Raw genomic sequence first — 15,719 nt, forward strand, 5'->3', positions numbered from 1 at the left:
TTCTCTTTTGTCATGTTCTCATTTTATGCTAAATAATAAATATTAATAACTAAGAGGCAGTCTACATTGGCAGAGCTAGGCCTTTTAGGCAAAAATTTGTTTTATATCTTCCCAAAGGCATTTTCCTGGCAGTGCTAGGATGCTAAGATGCAAAAAACGGTGGAGCAGGTGGCTGTTGAACATCTGTGACTAAAAAATATCCAAGAGGCAGTGCACAAAGTTCTTCAAAAAGGGCAATACACCTTTGGGACTTGACACTTCACATCTCCCAAAGAAGAAAAAATAAAATACATTACTGAACATGTGGAAAGGGGTATCTACCAGTACTTCAGGAACTAACCAGGCACCTATCTTGCCGTCCTGATGATAGAGATGCATAGGACAGCTGCCTTGGGATCTTGAAAGGAAGAGGGAATGCAAGCCTAGCTCAACTTCCTTTGAACAGAAATAGCATATCTCCAAGTATCAGACATTGGTGACAGTAAGGTTCAAAAGTAACTATAAACTCGCTGTATGGACTGTATGATTCACTAGTGTGGTTCTAAGAGGCAGCCTCATGGCCTTGAATAGATCTCATGCCAACTGCTGCTCTTTCTAGGACTTCAGAGACAAAAGCAGATCCTCTCCAAATTAAGGAGAAGAGGAGGATCAAAACTTCCAATGTTTTCTGCTAGTATGCTTTCTGTTGAAAATCAGTACATCACTGTTGGAAAAAAGCAGAAAATCATGCAATTTTGATATGATTAAGCTTAGTATCTTTCTGGCCATGTACAGATGTCACTGAAAAGTGTCACATACTTAATCTATAGCCAAGAAATTAAAAGCGGAGACTTGGGGCATCTGTTTGGAGGCACAACATTTATCTAGCTGGAATGGAAAAAGGCTGACCAAACCGGTCCAGGGCAGCAACTTCTTCCCAAAGGAAAACTCTGATGCTTTGGCTCCCTTAATAGCCAGATCTCATAAGACTTGGAACTTGGTTAAAAGAGGGTTGTGTGACTTGGGGTTCAGCACCTTTAAGCTATAGAGCATTTTATTTTGACAGAATTTTTTCTGGCCTGGATTTCTATATATGAAATGTCTGAAGCTAAAATCCCAGGTAGATAACTTCTTTACTCTCTCTTTCTCTCTGTCCTTAAACTCAGCACCATCTAACAATACTTTGTTGTTGTTAGTTGCGAAGTCGTGTCCGACCCATCGCGACCCTATGGACAATGTTCCTCCAGGCCTTCCTGTCCTCTACCATTTTCTACCATTTAAGCTCACGCCTACTGCTTCAGTGACTCCATCCAGCCACCTCATTCTCTGTCGTCCCCTTCTTCTATTGCCCTCAATCTTTCCCAGCATTAGGCTCTTCTCCAGTGAGTCCTTCCTTCTCATTAAGGTGGCCAAAGTATTTGAGTTTTAGCTTCAGGATCTGGCCTTCTAAAGAGTAGTCAGGGTTGATCTCCTCTAGGACTGACCGGTTTGATCGCCTTGCAGTCCAACAATACTTTAGGATGCAGAAAATGGTGTCTGCACCTAAGCAGCTTGGAGGGAGGAATGGCAGGGGGAAAAAAATCAACACTATGACAACACAAGGCAAATTGGACTAGAAGTTGACCAAGAGCTGCATCAGTGAGTCTTGCCCAGTCAGCTACCTTAGTGGAGCTAAAAAGATGAGAAATATGCAGCTTTCGTGATTTGTCTGATAGCTTCCTAGATATATTTTCCTGGCAATGGCATATATAGAAAAGATGGAGCAGATGACCTTTAACAGGATCCCCAAGGAGGCCTCTCATGTCCTTGGGAATTCTAATGACTTTATGACATCATCCATCCAACTGACAGGCTAAACTGTCAGTTACTATCAGTTATCAGAGTAAAGATGTCTTCCAAGATGTAAGTTGTTTTTCAGAAGGGCTGTTTTGGACAATAGAGACCTTCCCTCTTTTTGTAGTCAATTTATTAGGATGGTATTCCAAGGAAGAAAATGTTTTTTTTTGTAGGAAAGAGGAGCAGAGAGAAGATGTGCTCATGAAAACGCCCAGTTCCTTTTGTTGTTCCTTTTAATTACTGATCGATTTTAATTATGTGGGATCACACATTTCCTTTAACTTGCCATAAATTAGGCATGTTTTCTTAGATTGCCTCATCGCCCTCAGTCTTCTGCCTCTCTGCAGTAGGATTTTCTCAGTGTTTTTTCTTGTTTGGGGGGAGGGGGGAAGGTGTGTGTGGAAGGTGGTTGTAGAAGACCTCTGTGAGCTGATATTCAAAGCTGTCCAGAAGGAACAATACATCTTCTGCAAGATACCAGTCACTATGTGCAGCAAAGGAGAAAAAAATTGTTGATATCAGGCCCCAAACAACTCATGGAGCATTGTGATTGGAAGACCTTTTGCTCTGGAATGGGGGAACTGAGAAAGGATAGATAGGGAAGAAATGGCTCTTTACAGAGATTTATACAAAAGGAACTCTCTCTTCCCAGAAATACAGCACAGGCCAAATCTTTTCTGATCCACTGAGAATCAGTTCCTACTGAAGCTCCTCTGCCTGCACTGCATTCCCATGAGGTTTTCTGCCTTCCATTGGAGCTGCCTCTTAATTCTTTGCCTTAAATTCACATTGGCAAATTTAGACCATCATTTGCCTAAAGATCTGAGAAGCGTAACTAGTCAGAATAGTTATAAAGAAAGAAATGAATTCTGATGTTAAGGAAGTATCTTAATGTTGTGATAGAGGCACAAGGAAGGTGGCTTCACCTAAGTAGAAATAATGGTGCGAGCTGACCCAACAGACAGGGATGTAGGGACACCCACTGACAACGTGCTTCCAAAAGTCAGACTGTGACTGCATCAATCAGTCTGGCTCAAGCAGCAAGTTTAATGGAATTTCCACATTAAGAAGCAGTATATCTCAAAAGCCATGCCTCCTGGGCAACAAAATGGGGAAAAGGCTGTTTTTGTGATTTTAGGGGGTCTAACTATCCAAAGACATCAGATGTCTGGCTTTGCTGGGATGCAAACATTTTGTACCAGCTGGTCATTGTTAATAATGCTCAATGGCAAGGACACCTGGAATCTCTTTGAAAAGCCCAGGGCTTTTGTGAACTCATCCATCTACTCCTGGATTTAATTCTCAGTTACACACTGTCCTCAGTGAGTGAAAACTTCCCTTTTAAGATGTCAGTTGAATTTCACAAGAGCTGCTGGGCTCTGGACATTTTCATTCCTTATTGGTGTTAAAAGATTGTGATGATTATTTTTCCAATTGATCAGGAAATGACATTCCTAAAACATCAGTTTTAACCCAGAAGTACTATTTTCCCCTTTGGGCTTTTTTTCATCATAGGGATATTTTTACCAGATTGAAGTATGTTCAAATGAATCAAATTGACTCTGGAAAATATGCTTTACTCCATTTCTTTCCTTAGATTCCTTCTTCTCTATTGTAGGGGATTTTTAAACTGTGTTTCCTGTTTTGGAAGAAAACTGAGGAAGGCTGGGACCATAAAGGTTCAATTGAATCAAAGTGATTCTGGAAAAACTGCTTTAGTCCATTCCCTTCCTTAGATTCCTTCTTCTGTGTTCTGGGGAATTTTAAAACTGTTTTTCCTGTTTGGGGAGAAAACCAAGGAAGGCTGGGACCATAAACGATCAAGGAATTGATGTTCAAACTTCTCCACAAACAACAACATGCCATCTAGAGGTCAGTACCAAGTCTCCTTGGGAAAAATAAAGCAAAATTTATTATTGATATGGAACTCTAAAAAGCTGAGTGGTGTGGTGAGTAGATGCATAAGTTTGGGATGGGACATTAGAGTTCCCTCAGAGTGGACTTCTCAATGGAAGGTTAAACAGGAGCCACTTCTGCATCATTTCAGATTCAAGGCTGGACATTGAGACAGGGCAGAGGGTAAACTGTTCCTCACCCACCAAGCACCCCTTCTCTTGAAGCTCCCGAGTCCACACTGACTTCCCACAAGTTCTTCTGCTTCCATGGGACTATTCTGTGAAACTTCCAGATTGTTCAGTGGCACTTATCTACATATTGACAAATGGAGAGGAGAATATAGAGAGCACCTGTCTCTCTTTTCTTAGATTTCCCCGCAAAAGACAGCCCAAGGAAAAGGAAGCTCCTCCTCAGGAAAAAAAGACCTCCAGCAAGAACAGAAGGCACCACTTGAGGCTGCCTGTGTCAGAAGAGACATGCGGAACAGCCAAAATCTGTGGCAAAAGGTCCATAAGAGGACTATCAAGGCAACACAAACAGTAGTATGTAATGGTAAGTGATAGGGACCTTGAGGGACAATGAGTAAAGATGCTACCCTTCTCTTAGCTGTTACTTATAGGAGATGAAGCAGCCCCTATTTAGAATGTGAAACACTGTGATTGCATTTGTGGTTACTTTGGGGAACTGAGGAAGAGGTGCTGGCTAGGAAACAATCAGAAAAGAGAGGCAGGAGCCCCTAGTCGCTTAACGGTCAAAGGAAGAAAGTTAGAAAGGACACTAATTGATCAAGTGTCTAAAGATGGATGCAGGCCTGGAAAAGGTGATCATCTAGCCCCTCCTTGAAGTGATGCACTAGGGATTGCTCAGGCCACCTTTTTATCCGACCTGCCACCTCGGGGCTATCATTATAATCCCGCCAGCGGGAGTCATCACGGTGGCAGTGCCTGTCGACGGATTGCGAAAACCGACGCCAATAGGGCTTCTCCAGTGGCTGAAGCTTTTGTGTTGTGATCGGCACTCTGGAGTCTTGGAGGAGCAGCGCGGACTTGGTCTGCCATGTTTAGAGTGGCAGCCGGGACTCTCCCTCCTCACAGGGCTGGAGGTTAATGCTGGTGGCTTTGAAGACAGGGAAGCCACCTGTGCTCCATTGGTGGGGGTGGGGCTTCTCTTAGGAACAGATTGGCGACAGCCTCGCTGGTCATCATGTTCACTGGCATGCGAAAAGTGAGAAAGTTGCTCCCCGCTCACCTCCAGGCCCTCGAACCTCTCCATCAACTTCACCACTGATTGGCTATGGACTGTGGACAGGTACTTCCATTCTCCAGAATCCTCAGTGGTCGCCAATCTTTTGGCTCCCCGATGGTCCGGGGAGCATGATCCTCGAGAGGCTCCTGCTTGCAAGTCGGCCTCGGACGCTTTCGAAGAACCTGCCTTTGGCAGGTTGCCTCGAGGTGCTTGGAGTCTCCACTGGGCAGGGTCCACCCCAATGACCAGATCAGGTGTCGTGCCTTTGGTGTTGCCCCCAGCTGTAAGGCATCAAAAGTTTCTTTCTCTGCCTGTGCGCTGGCTTGCGTTCCCTCCGCTGAGGTAGCAGCCATGACTGAGGTGCTGGTTACAGGTGTTTTTTCCTCTTCCATGCTGAGATCTTCCCTGAGTCTTTGTCAGCCTATCCCTTGACTTAGGGAAGGTGACTGGAACTCAGAACCCCAAGGTGGTCAATTTTTGGGTTAATGTCATGGTTCCGATAGATGAAACCCATCAAAAGAATTTCAAGGCAAGAATTCTTCCTTAAAGAACATTTTATTCAGCAAACAAAGTATCGGCACTAGTTGAACCCAAAACTAATTTCCCTTCCTCTGGGTACAAAGTAACAAATTGTAATTCCCACCAACAAGCAGTCATAAATCATGTTCTCCAATTAGCCTGAAATGCGGGCTTTCTCCCCAGCTCCTCAGCCCACCAAAATGTTATCAATTCGTCCTTGTGTTCTCACAAAGCAGCGTTTATTATTATGGCTAGCTGAGCTCAAGCATTCATCTCAACTCTCCATTCTGCATCTGATTTCTAAATAGGAGAAAAAGCATGTTAAAAGCAAAAAGAGAAAATGGCTGCGATTTTCATCAGTTGTCAGAGCGGGAACATCCAATGTTTACAGCGTTGACATCTTTATGCATATATGTTTTTATTTTTGTATTGCGTTCTTAATCTGTTTCTTTTATGATTGTTTGCCACCAGAGTCACTTGCTTAAGATATATAAATTGAATAAATAAATACACTTTGGAATCTATTCCTTCATTTGTTTTCTAAAGAACTTGGGCTGCTTTTCTATTTTTCATTTTTTTAAAAAAATCTGTGTTTGTTTTACTATCAGAAAAACAAAACAATTATCCATAAAAAGTAGTGTCAAAGCAAATTCTGAAATTATTTTCACATGGAGCAAGAGTAGAAATCTTGCATAAAGATGTGTAATAGAAGTATTGATGACACAGGGAGCCCTAATATCAGTGCCAATAGGTAGGCTCTCTGGTGTGATACTGCACTGCTATCTAGGCTGATTTCTCTAATACTGTAGCATGATCTTAAGCACATTTAGCGAAATACATACTCATTTAATGAGCTTATTTTTCTGTGAATTATTCAGAATATTTTCCTAGAATTTCCCTTTGGTCTGTGGAAAGAATGCATGAAAGAAAAAGAAAAAATATAAAGTTGTGTGATGTCGAAGACAATTTGCTTGTCTTTCCTCATCATCATCAGGTGATTTTGCAAGTCACAACCTAGATTTTGTGAACTGACATACCATAGAATGCCAACAACTAGATAAAATCGAATATTACCCTGCCAGGATTCAGGCTCTGCATAGAGCATTTCCTAAAAACTTTTTACTGTTAATGACTAGTTCCTCCCATATTCATTTATTTTACAATATTATAAAATTATATAAATGCTATTTTAAGAAGTATTTCAGTATTCCTTGAAAAAAATGCAATATAAAATATCTTTAAGAACTGGTAACTTGGACTCTACACCTGAATGTATCAGTTTTTTCCACGGGTTGAGGAATGATTTTCAGCATCAGAATTTTTAAAAAAATCATTTGATCGATTGTATTTAAGTCTGCTCAATAATCATAGTGATTTATATGGTATACACAATGGAAGGGTAAGAAATATTTTTAAAAAGGTATTACTTTTAAAAAGTCACTTGACTTTCCATACATTTTTATATGTAAACACTCATTTTGTATTTTTCATACGTACACAATACATAAGCTCTTCAGGTTTATTAAACCTTCAGACAGTTACTTGTGCCCTGCTCACCTTGTGATTGGATTATTGAAATGCAGTGTATATAGTGCTACCCTTGAAGACCCCATGGAGGATACAACTGGTCCAAAATGGCCACCTTAAGTATGCCTATATGTCACCACTGCTATGTGAGTGGCATTGGTTGACAGTTGGTTTCCAAGTGCAATTCAAGATGCTAGTTATTACCTGTTAGATCCTGTACTATATGGATATCTGATAAATGACTTGTCTTCAATCATTTCTGCCTGCCCAGCACATTCTGGCAGAATAAGTCCTCTTCATTAAACATTGTCATCTTGTGGGACCAAGGAAGTGTGACTTTTCTATTGCAGCTCCCATCCTCTGGAACAGCATCCCTTTAGGAAGGTGTCCTCTCTCCTGGAGTTCTAGAAAGCCCTGAAAATTTGGCCCCAGGCCTGGTTCTGACGTTTTATTTTTTGTCTAGGGCCGTGTTCTGCTTTATTTGATTTTTCTGTTTATAAGTTATTTTTAAAATAGTGTATTTTTTTTAATATCCCATCTTTATTTTTCCAAATAACTCAGGATGGTGAATATACCCAACAAACCTTCGTCCTCCTATTTTTACCATAACCACCACCCTTTGAGGTGAAGTTGGGCTGAGAGTGAGTGACTAGCTTCCATGGCTAAAGTAGAACTAGAAATCATGATTCCCTGCTTTCTAGCTTGGTACCTTAACCACCACACCAAACTGGCTCTCTGTATAATATAGGCTAAAAAAATCTGGCTACAACATACAAATGGAAAAGAGGGGGGAAAAGAGAATTTGTATAAAATGGTGCCTCATTGGTATTTGTCACCAGAAAAAAATTGTCTAAAATGTAAAAATACTTCGAATTCAGACTGAAAATAAGAACAAGAAGGGATTTTTATCATGCTTGGTGAACATGTAGAAAAAGTTTTTAAAATGGATTAAAATGCATTTATTAATTTAGAACATTTTAACCATTACCTTAGAAGATCATGTAGTAGCCGTGACCAGGGGGGCTTTCGCACAGGTTCGCCTGGTGCGGCAGTTGCGGCCCTATCTAGACCGGGATGCCCTGTGTACGGTCACTCATGCGCTCGTGACCTCTCGTCTTCACTATTGCAATGCTCTCTACATGGGGCTTCCCTTGAAGACCACTCGGAGGCTCCAACTGGTACAGAATGCGGCCGCGAGAGTTGTCTTGGGAATTTCCCGGTACTCCCATGTTACACCTTTGCTCCGTGAGCTGCATTGGTTACCAGTTGTCTTCCGGGTGAGGTTCAAGGTCTTAGTGATGGTTTTTAAGTCCTTACATGGCATGGGTCCGGAATACCTCGGGGACCACATGCTGCCGGCGTCGACTCCCCTCCGCCCCGTGCGTTCCCACAGAGAGGGCCTCCTCAGGGTGCCTCCAGTCAGAGAATGTCGGCTGGTGGCCCCCAGGGGGAGGGCCTTCTCTGTGGGCGCTCCGGCTTTGTGGAATCAGCTGCCGGTTGAGCTCCGGATGGCACCGGATCTCCGCTCCTTCCGGCGCGGGTTAAAGACCCATTTATTTGAACAAGCTGGCCTGGCCTGATGGGGAATTACTTAGGGTTTTAATATTTATATATATTTTTTATTGTTTTTATTGTGGGCAATAATTTAATTCCTTTTTAAACTTTTGTACTTTTGTAGTTTTAAGATATGCCCTGTTCACCACCCTGAGTCCTTCGGGAGAAGGGCGGTATAAAAATTTAAATAAATAAATAAATAAATAAATAAATATACTGAATCCAGAGATGTTTATTTTGAGACTGATTGAGAGGAAAAAACACATAGAACATTGTTTTCATATATGGTAACAGCAGCAAGGCTATTGCGATGATGGAAAGATTTGACATTACCCATAATGGAAGAATAGATGGTGAAAATAATGGAATTTGTGAGATGGCAAAATTAAGAGTTTGATTTGAAAAAAAGATCCGGATTAATTTGAGTTTATATTTTTGTCTTTCTTTTCTTTCTGCACTTTTAGCTTTGTTCTCTTTTTCTTTCCTCTTTTTCTCATCTTTTTTAGTTACTGTTAGCTTTAATCTTGTTTACAAAATTAAGTTATATATGGTAACAGCAGCAAGGCTGTTGCGATGATGGAAAGATTTGACATTACCCATAATGGAAGAATAGATGGTGAAAATAATGGAATTTGTGAGATGGCAAAATTAACAGTTTGATTTGGAAAAAAGATCCGGATTAATTTGAGAGTTTATGTTTTTGTCTTTCTTTTCTTTCTGCACTTTTAGCTTTGTTCTTTTTCTTTCCTCCTTTTTTCTCATCTTTTTTAGTTACTGTTAGCTTTAATCTTGTTTAAAAAATTAAGTTATAAAAAATGTAAGTCAGCTCCCGGAAGGAGTTGTTAGGATCTTTGAGTTTTCCAAATTGAAGCAATATTGATCAGTTGCTCCATTTTTTCAATTTCTCTGTTTATGTAAGCACCAACTGTTTCTTTATACATTCTTTGTTTTTAGAATTGGAATTCGGCAGCGAATACGCTTCGATAGAGTGCGGAGGGAGACGGTGGAGCACGTAAGCGTTTGAAGACAACAGCTAACGGCTCTGTGTAACCACGGGCACGCGCCTTCCGACCCTCTGATTGGTTGCGGGGCTCGAAGCGCGATAGTCCTTCAATAATTAGTTCCCGTCGAGCGAACGGTGTGACGTCCTCGTGGAGGTCGCGCGCCAGAAAAGGCGCGAGCAGTAGAAGAGATGGCGTCGAGCGCTTCAGACCAACTACAGAAGGAAAGTGGGCCCAAAGAAGAAGAAAAAGGAGCTGCCGGCACGTCTTCTGTCTCATTGGAGAGCCCACCTCGAAAGGCGAAGGACCACCGTCTCTTTCGTCTCGGCGGGGAGGAAGACCACGGGGAGGAGGAAACTGAGCCGCTGCCGCGGGAATTCCCCTCTTACCTGGGAGCGCTGACCGGCCGGGAGAAAGCGGCCCTGTATTGTGACGACCTCTTGAAGGGTTGCAAGGTGGGTCGGAAGCGGTGAAAGCGCGGCCTGTCCCGGCGAACCCTTTCCTCTGCTCCGGCCTCATGTGACAGTGGGAGCTTTCTGTACTTCTTCGAAGGGATCCATTGAAATCTATAAATTATGCTTGCCTATTTCTACCTGTGTTTTTCCAGAGAGGAACGTCCGGAAGGGATGTTTTTTTAAAAATGTTCATTTTCTGAACGTGTGTGTGTGAGAGAGAGAGTGAAAGAGAGTAACCTCTGAATATTGAAACATGCAGTTTGTTATGGTTAACAGAATATGGATCACTATAGATAAAACTGTTTTTTTTTTCAGATAAAACATACCAGAGATACCATATAAGGTAGTTGAAAAGTGTTCTGTACCAAAGCATCCCTAAGCCTTTTGGACATGTTTGAATCTGATTCTCAAAAAGAGATGCATTCCCTCTTCAATTCTACCCCTCCTCTGTCATCACTATATTTTGTATATGGAATCAGTAATGCTAAACAAAATGGACTTGTTTAAAATGTTTTATCCACAGGATTTTCTCCACTACCAAGTTAAAGTGCTGATTACCCACCCTTCAGGTGGCAGTAAACTGGAGTAGCATGAAATGACTTTCTCCTATTGCCAGTCCTTATCCTAGTGATAGTGCTTCTGCTTTGACACACTGCTGACTGATGCTGTCCCGATTTTCCATACTCAGTGATTGATGAGCAAAAATATTGGTTTCAGTGCATCAGCAGCTGATGATAAAAACATTCACCTGTCATGGCACTGATTGGGGCAGGTCTGAATTCATTACTACAACTGTCTTCTCTAAGCTCTTACACCAGGGTTGTCAAACTTGCAACGTCACGTGACATGTCACAACATATTGTGACTTTTTTTCATTGCTGGCAGTGGGGTTTCAGGTTTCAGCATGACACATCCGACCCGTGGGCCAGCAGTTTGACACCCCTGACACCCTCAAGAACCGTAGTGGCACAGTGGTTGGAATGCAGTACTGCAGGCTAACTCACTGTTCAGTTCGATTCTGACCGGCTCAAGGTTGACTCAGCCTTCCATCCTTCCGTGGTCGGTAAAATGAAGACCTAGATTGTTGGGGGCCATATGCTGACTCTGTAAACTGCTTAGAGAAGACTGTAAAGCACCGTGAAGCGGTATATAAGTAAGTGCTATTGCTATTCTGGGATAAGAAAACCATAAGAATAAAAAGACAGAATTATGAAAAGAGCACTATAGTGAAGGGTTTGTGTCCTTTTATTTATATTATAAGCTGTCTTGCAACTGACCAATAGTGAATTTGTCGATGCCGATGATGTTATTAAAATTTTTATTTTCTGCCCATCTTGTAGTTTGAGGCAACTAACAAATACAGCTCTAACATTGAATAAACGTGCTACTTTGAACATTATATGTATATATATATATATATATATTTCTGTTATTTAAAAGGCAGAGGATGCCAGTGAAGCTGTGAGTAAGTATCTTGTAGAAAAACTGAAGATGAAGGAAAATTGGCTCGGAATTTGGAAAACCAACCCTGAACTTTTTTTTGTCAATTCTGAAGAAATTCCCATACCTTTTATTGGGGTGCTTGTTGAGGTAATTAAATGTATTTTAATATTATTTAGAAGCTTTCTAATAAAACTATCATCACAAAGACTCTCAATGTCTTGCATAACTTCTGCCAACCAGACATGATGGTCTTTTTTTTTAATGGAGATCATCCAATCCATAGATATTGGCTGGATTTGACATAGTGAATTTTGATTATAGCACTTTTTAAAAGTTTTTATGGCTTAAATAATTAATGCATAGAATGGTTTAAATGTTATTGTATGCCAGTATAATGGGTAGAGCTTTTCCAGGCATAAGACCTTCCACCTATAAGTTGTATATGTTCTCTGGGGCTTCACATCTGTTATGCTAGCTGTACTTCATTATATATTTTTTCTTTCCAGCAGAGAAAAAATACTATCTCTGATAAGTTGTTGATTGGATATGAAGGTTTTTCTGGGTCCCATATTGCAATCTCCAAATTAATTTATTGATAATAGTAGAGGTTTTTAAAATAGCAAATTGCCGTATGTGAGGTATTTAAAAGTTATAATCTCATCTCCTTATGCTTCAGTCTTTTAAAAGGTTGCTCCTTTGCTTCAGTTTAGAAAAATCATTCCTCCTACCCTAAAGATTGATGCATGCTGCAGTTACATGCTGAGTTGACTATTTTTGTATACATGTGAATGAGATTTGTTTGTGAAAGTGGCCCCTGGAAAACGTAACACAGTGATCCTGTGTACCACAGACATGAACTGTCTTCACTCAGGAGGACAAGAGGCCACAATAAATTCTGTATCCGTGCTATGCTTCAGTTATGCATGGGAGAGGTGGAAGAACTACTGTATATTTCAAATATATGACTGCCCTGAACTGGGTTTCTATATTATAAAAGACTAAAGAATTAGGAAATATAGAAGTCTTAACATCACCTTTATTTTTAAATTGTTTTATTTCTGTTTTACATTCTAGGTTACTTGTAAACTGCCCAGCAATCCTTCAGCTAATTTCAATGTTTCCGTATCTATAGCTGAACCTTTTTCCTCTAATATTGCAAATATTCCAAAACAGTTAGTTGATGAGATATTAGAAGAAATGGACTATTGTGTGCCTCTTTTAGAAATATATCCTGTTGAGGGACAGGATAATGTAGTGTTTAATATAGCCAAGGCTTTAGAAATTGTGAGGTATGTTTTTCTCGGACTTAATTATGAATGTTTAACATTTTTAATATATGTTTCTTATAATATTAAGATGATGTTAATTTGATGTTAATATGTATTTATAATTAATATGTTGATTATAAAGCTAAAATATTTTATTAAGATTCAGATATTATAAACATTTATTTCACAACTTCTAAAAATGGGGAAGAATTCAGTAACCATAGAGCCCATAAAGTGTGCCCTAGCATCACTTTGAAATTATGGAGATTTGTTACCAACAATACTGAGATGGATGGATAAGCAATAAAAAAGAATACTTTACTTGAATACAGTGGGCTTAAGATTTTTAATGATTTAATTCTGCTAAATGGTGATATTGCTTCTGTATGTATTAATAGCTACTAAGAACTTGTCACTTCTTTTTTGAACTGTAGTACATAAATTTAATAAATAAAATATACTCAGTATTCCAAATGAAATCTAAGCAAGGCAGAGTACAGTGGAGCAACTCCTTCCCATGATCTGGATTCTGTAATCCTAGTATTGTAGCCCATGGTAACATTTGCCTGTTTAGCAACTACATTTTTAACGTGGTTTTACTAGGATACCCAGCTCCCTTTCACATGTATTGCTTTCCAACTGCAGAGCTTCACATTTCTCTCAGTTATTATCATCTCCAAGATGTAAATCACACCAGGTTAAGACTGCTTTTTTTAAGATTGACTATAGTAAAAGAGTTGTGCAAGTCTGATTGTGCTTTACCCATTCCTTTGTGAAACTGATATAAATTGGTGTCTCTCTCTCTCTGTGTGTATATTGTCTGTGTATACCAGACATGTCAAACACAAGGCCCGGGGGCCAGATGTGGCCCGCGAAGTGGTTTCATGTGGCCCGCGAAGCCATCCTGGAAACAGTGAGGGAACGGCCCCCACTGCCTTGGCTCTGGCCCAGAGACCCTCCTTCTGCCAGAGACCCTCAGATCTGTCCCACTTTTGCCCAGGCCCCCATAGGCACCCTTGATGTGAACGATGTAGAGCTGGCCATGCCCACCCAGTAGGCCATATGTACTCTAGCCACGCCCACCCAGTAGGCCATGCCCACCCTGGCCATACCCACCCAGCCCCTTGAGGGCAACTGCAATGCTGATGTGGCCCTCAATGAAATTGAGTTTGACACCCCTGGTGTATACTATGTATACCTGCTTCATTGTTGGATTTAAGCAATATTTACCCCTTTATTGCTTTGACATTAAGGATCTCCTCTATCCATGGCATTCTCTACATTAAAATCCATCCTGTTCATTTAATCCTATTGCTTAGATATGATGATGATAATAATAATAATAATTAATAATAATAATAATAATAATATACCACTCTAATGGCAGAAAGTGAAGAAGAACTAAAGAGCCTCTTGTTGCGGGTGAAGAAGGAGAGTGCAAAAGTTGGGTTGAAACTAAACATTAAGAAAACTAAGATCATGGCACCCGGCCCTCTCAATTCCTGGCAAATAGATGGGGAAGAAATTGAGGTAGTGACAAATTTTATTTTCCTGGGCTCCAAGATCACTGCAGATGGAGACTGTAGCTAAGAAATTAAAAGACGCTTGCTCCTCAGGAGGAAAGCCATGATAAATCTAGACAGCACACTAAAAAGCAGAGACATCACCCTGTCAGCAAAAGTGCGTATAGTCAAGGCTATGGTCTTCCCAGTTGCAATGTATGGCAGTGAAAGTTGGACCATAAGAAAGGCTGAGCGCCAAAGAATTGAGGCCTTTGAGCTATGGTGCTGGAGAAGACTCCTGCAAGTCCCTTGGACTGCAAGGCGATCAAACCAGTCAGTCCTAGAGGAGATCAACCCTGACTGCTCTTTAGAAGGCCAGATCCTGAAGTTGAAACTCAAATACTTTGGCCACCTAATGAGAAGGAAGGACTCACTGGAGAAGAGCCTAATGCTGGGAAAGATTGAGGGCAATAGAAGAAGGGGACGACAGAGAATGAGGTGGCTGGATGGAGTCACTGAAGCAGTAGGCGTGAGCTTAAATGGACTCCAGAAGATGGTAGAGGACAGAAAGGCCTGGAGGAACATTGTCCATAGGGTCGTGATGGGTCGGACACAACTTCGCAGCTAACAACAACAATGTTGGACCTTGGAGGTCATCTAATCCAACCCCTTGCTCAGGCAGGAAACTATCATTTCAGACAAATGGCTGTTCAGTCTCTTCTTAAAAACTTCCAGTGTTGGAGCATTCACTGCTTCTGGAGGCAGTTGTTCCACTGGTTACTTGTTCTAACTGTCAGGAAGTTTCTCCTAAGATCTAGGGTGCTTCTCTCTTTGATTAGTTTCCATCCATTGCTTCTTGTCCTGCCTTTGGGCGCTTTGGAGAATAGCTTGACTCCCTCTTCTTTGTGGCAGCCCCTGAGATATTGGAACACTGCTATCATGCCACCCCTCACCCTTCTCTTCGTTAAACTACACATACCCAATTCCAGCAACTGTTCCTTATATGTTTTAGCTTCCAGACCTCTAATCATCTTTGTTGCTCTTCTCTGTACTCTTTCTAGAGTCTCAACATCTTTTTTACATCGTGATGACCAAAACGACACAGTATTCCAAGTGTGGCCTTACCAAGGCATTGTAAACTGGTATTAATACTTCATGTGATCTTGATTCTATCCCTCTGTTAATGCAGCCTAGCATTGTGTTGGCTTTTTTGGCAGTTGCAGCACACTGAATCCTTTCTGATCTAAAGTATTAATGCCCCTTTCAGCTTTATGTCATCTGTATACTTTATAAGTATTCTCTGAAATTCTTGAAAGTGTTGATAAAAAAGTTGAATAGGACAGAGCCCTTTAGTAATCCACTCAGTTTTTGCCTACCAGCTGAAGTGGAACTATTGATGAGCTCTCTGGCTTTGGACATTTTGCCAACTATGTGTCCATCTAACAGTAATCTCCTGTGGACCTTATTTTACCATTTTATTAAACAGAATATTAT

At 40.9% G+C, this 15,719-nt stretch overlaps 2 protein-coding genes across 2 annotated transcripts in view; both read left to right on the top strand.

The window, feature by feature from the left end:
- The window catches only part of NCF2 (neutrophil cytosolic factor 2), a 518,710-nt gene extending 517,498 nt beyond the window's left edge, over positions 1-1,212 (top strand). Inside the window, exon 16 of the transcript XR_014492066.1 lies at positions 1,146-1,212. The gene's annotated coding sequence lies outside the window, so the exon portion shown is untranslated. The remainder of the gene's footprint in view (positions 1-1,145) is intronic.
- The window catches only part of SHCBP1L (SHC binding and spindle associated 1 like), a 54,200-nt gene that overhangs the window by 16,972 nt on the left and 21,509 nt on the right, over positions 1-15,719 (top strand). Inside the window, exons 2-4 of the mRNA XM_083359089.1 lie at positions 9,511-10,012; positions 11,453-11,602; positions 12,530-12,744. Of these exons, the coding sequence (XP_083215215.1) occupies positions 9,749-10,012; positions 11,453-11,602; positions 12,530-12,744 (629 nt within the window). The 5' untranslated portion in view covers positions 9,511-9,748. The remainder of the gene's footprint in view (positions 1-9,510; positions 10,013-11,452; positions 11,603-12,529; positions 12,745-15,719) is intronic.

Source organism: Vipera ursinii (assembly GCF_947247035.1).
Source record: "Vipera ursinii genome assembly, chromosome: 3".
Classification (NCBI taxonomy): Eukaryota; Metazoa; Chordata; class Lepidosauria; order Squamata; family Viperidae; genus Vipera; species Vipera ursinii.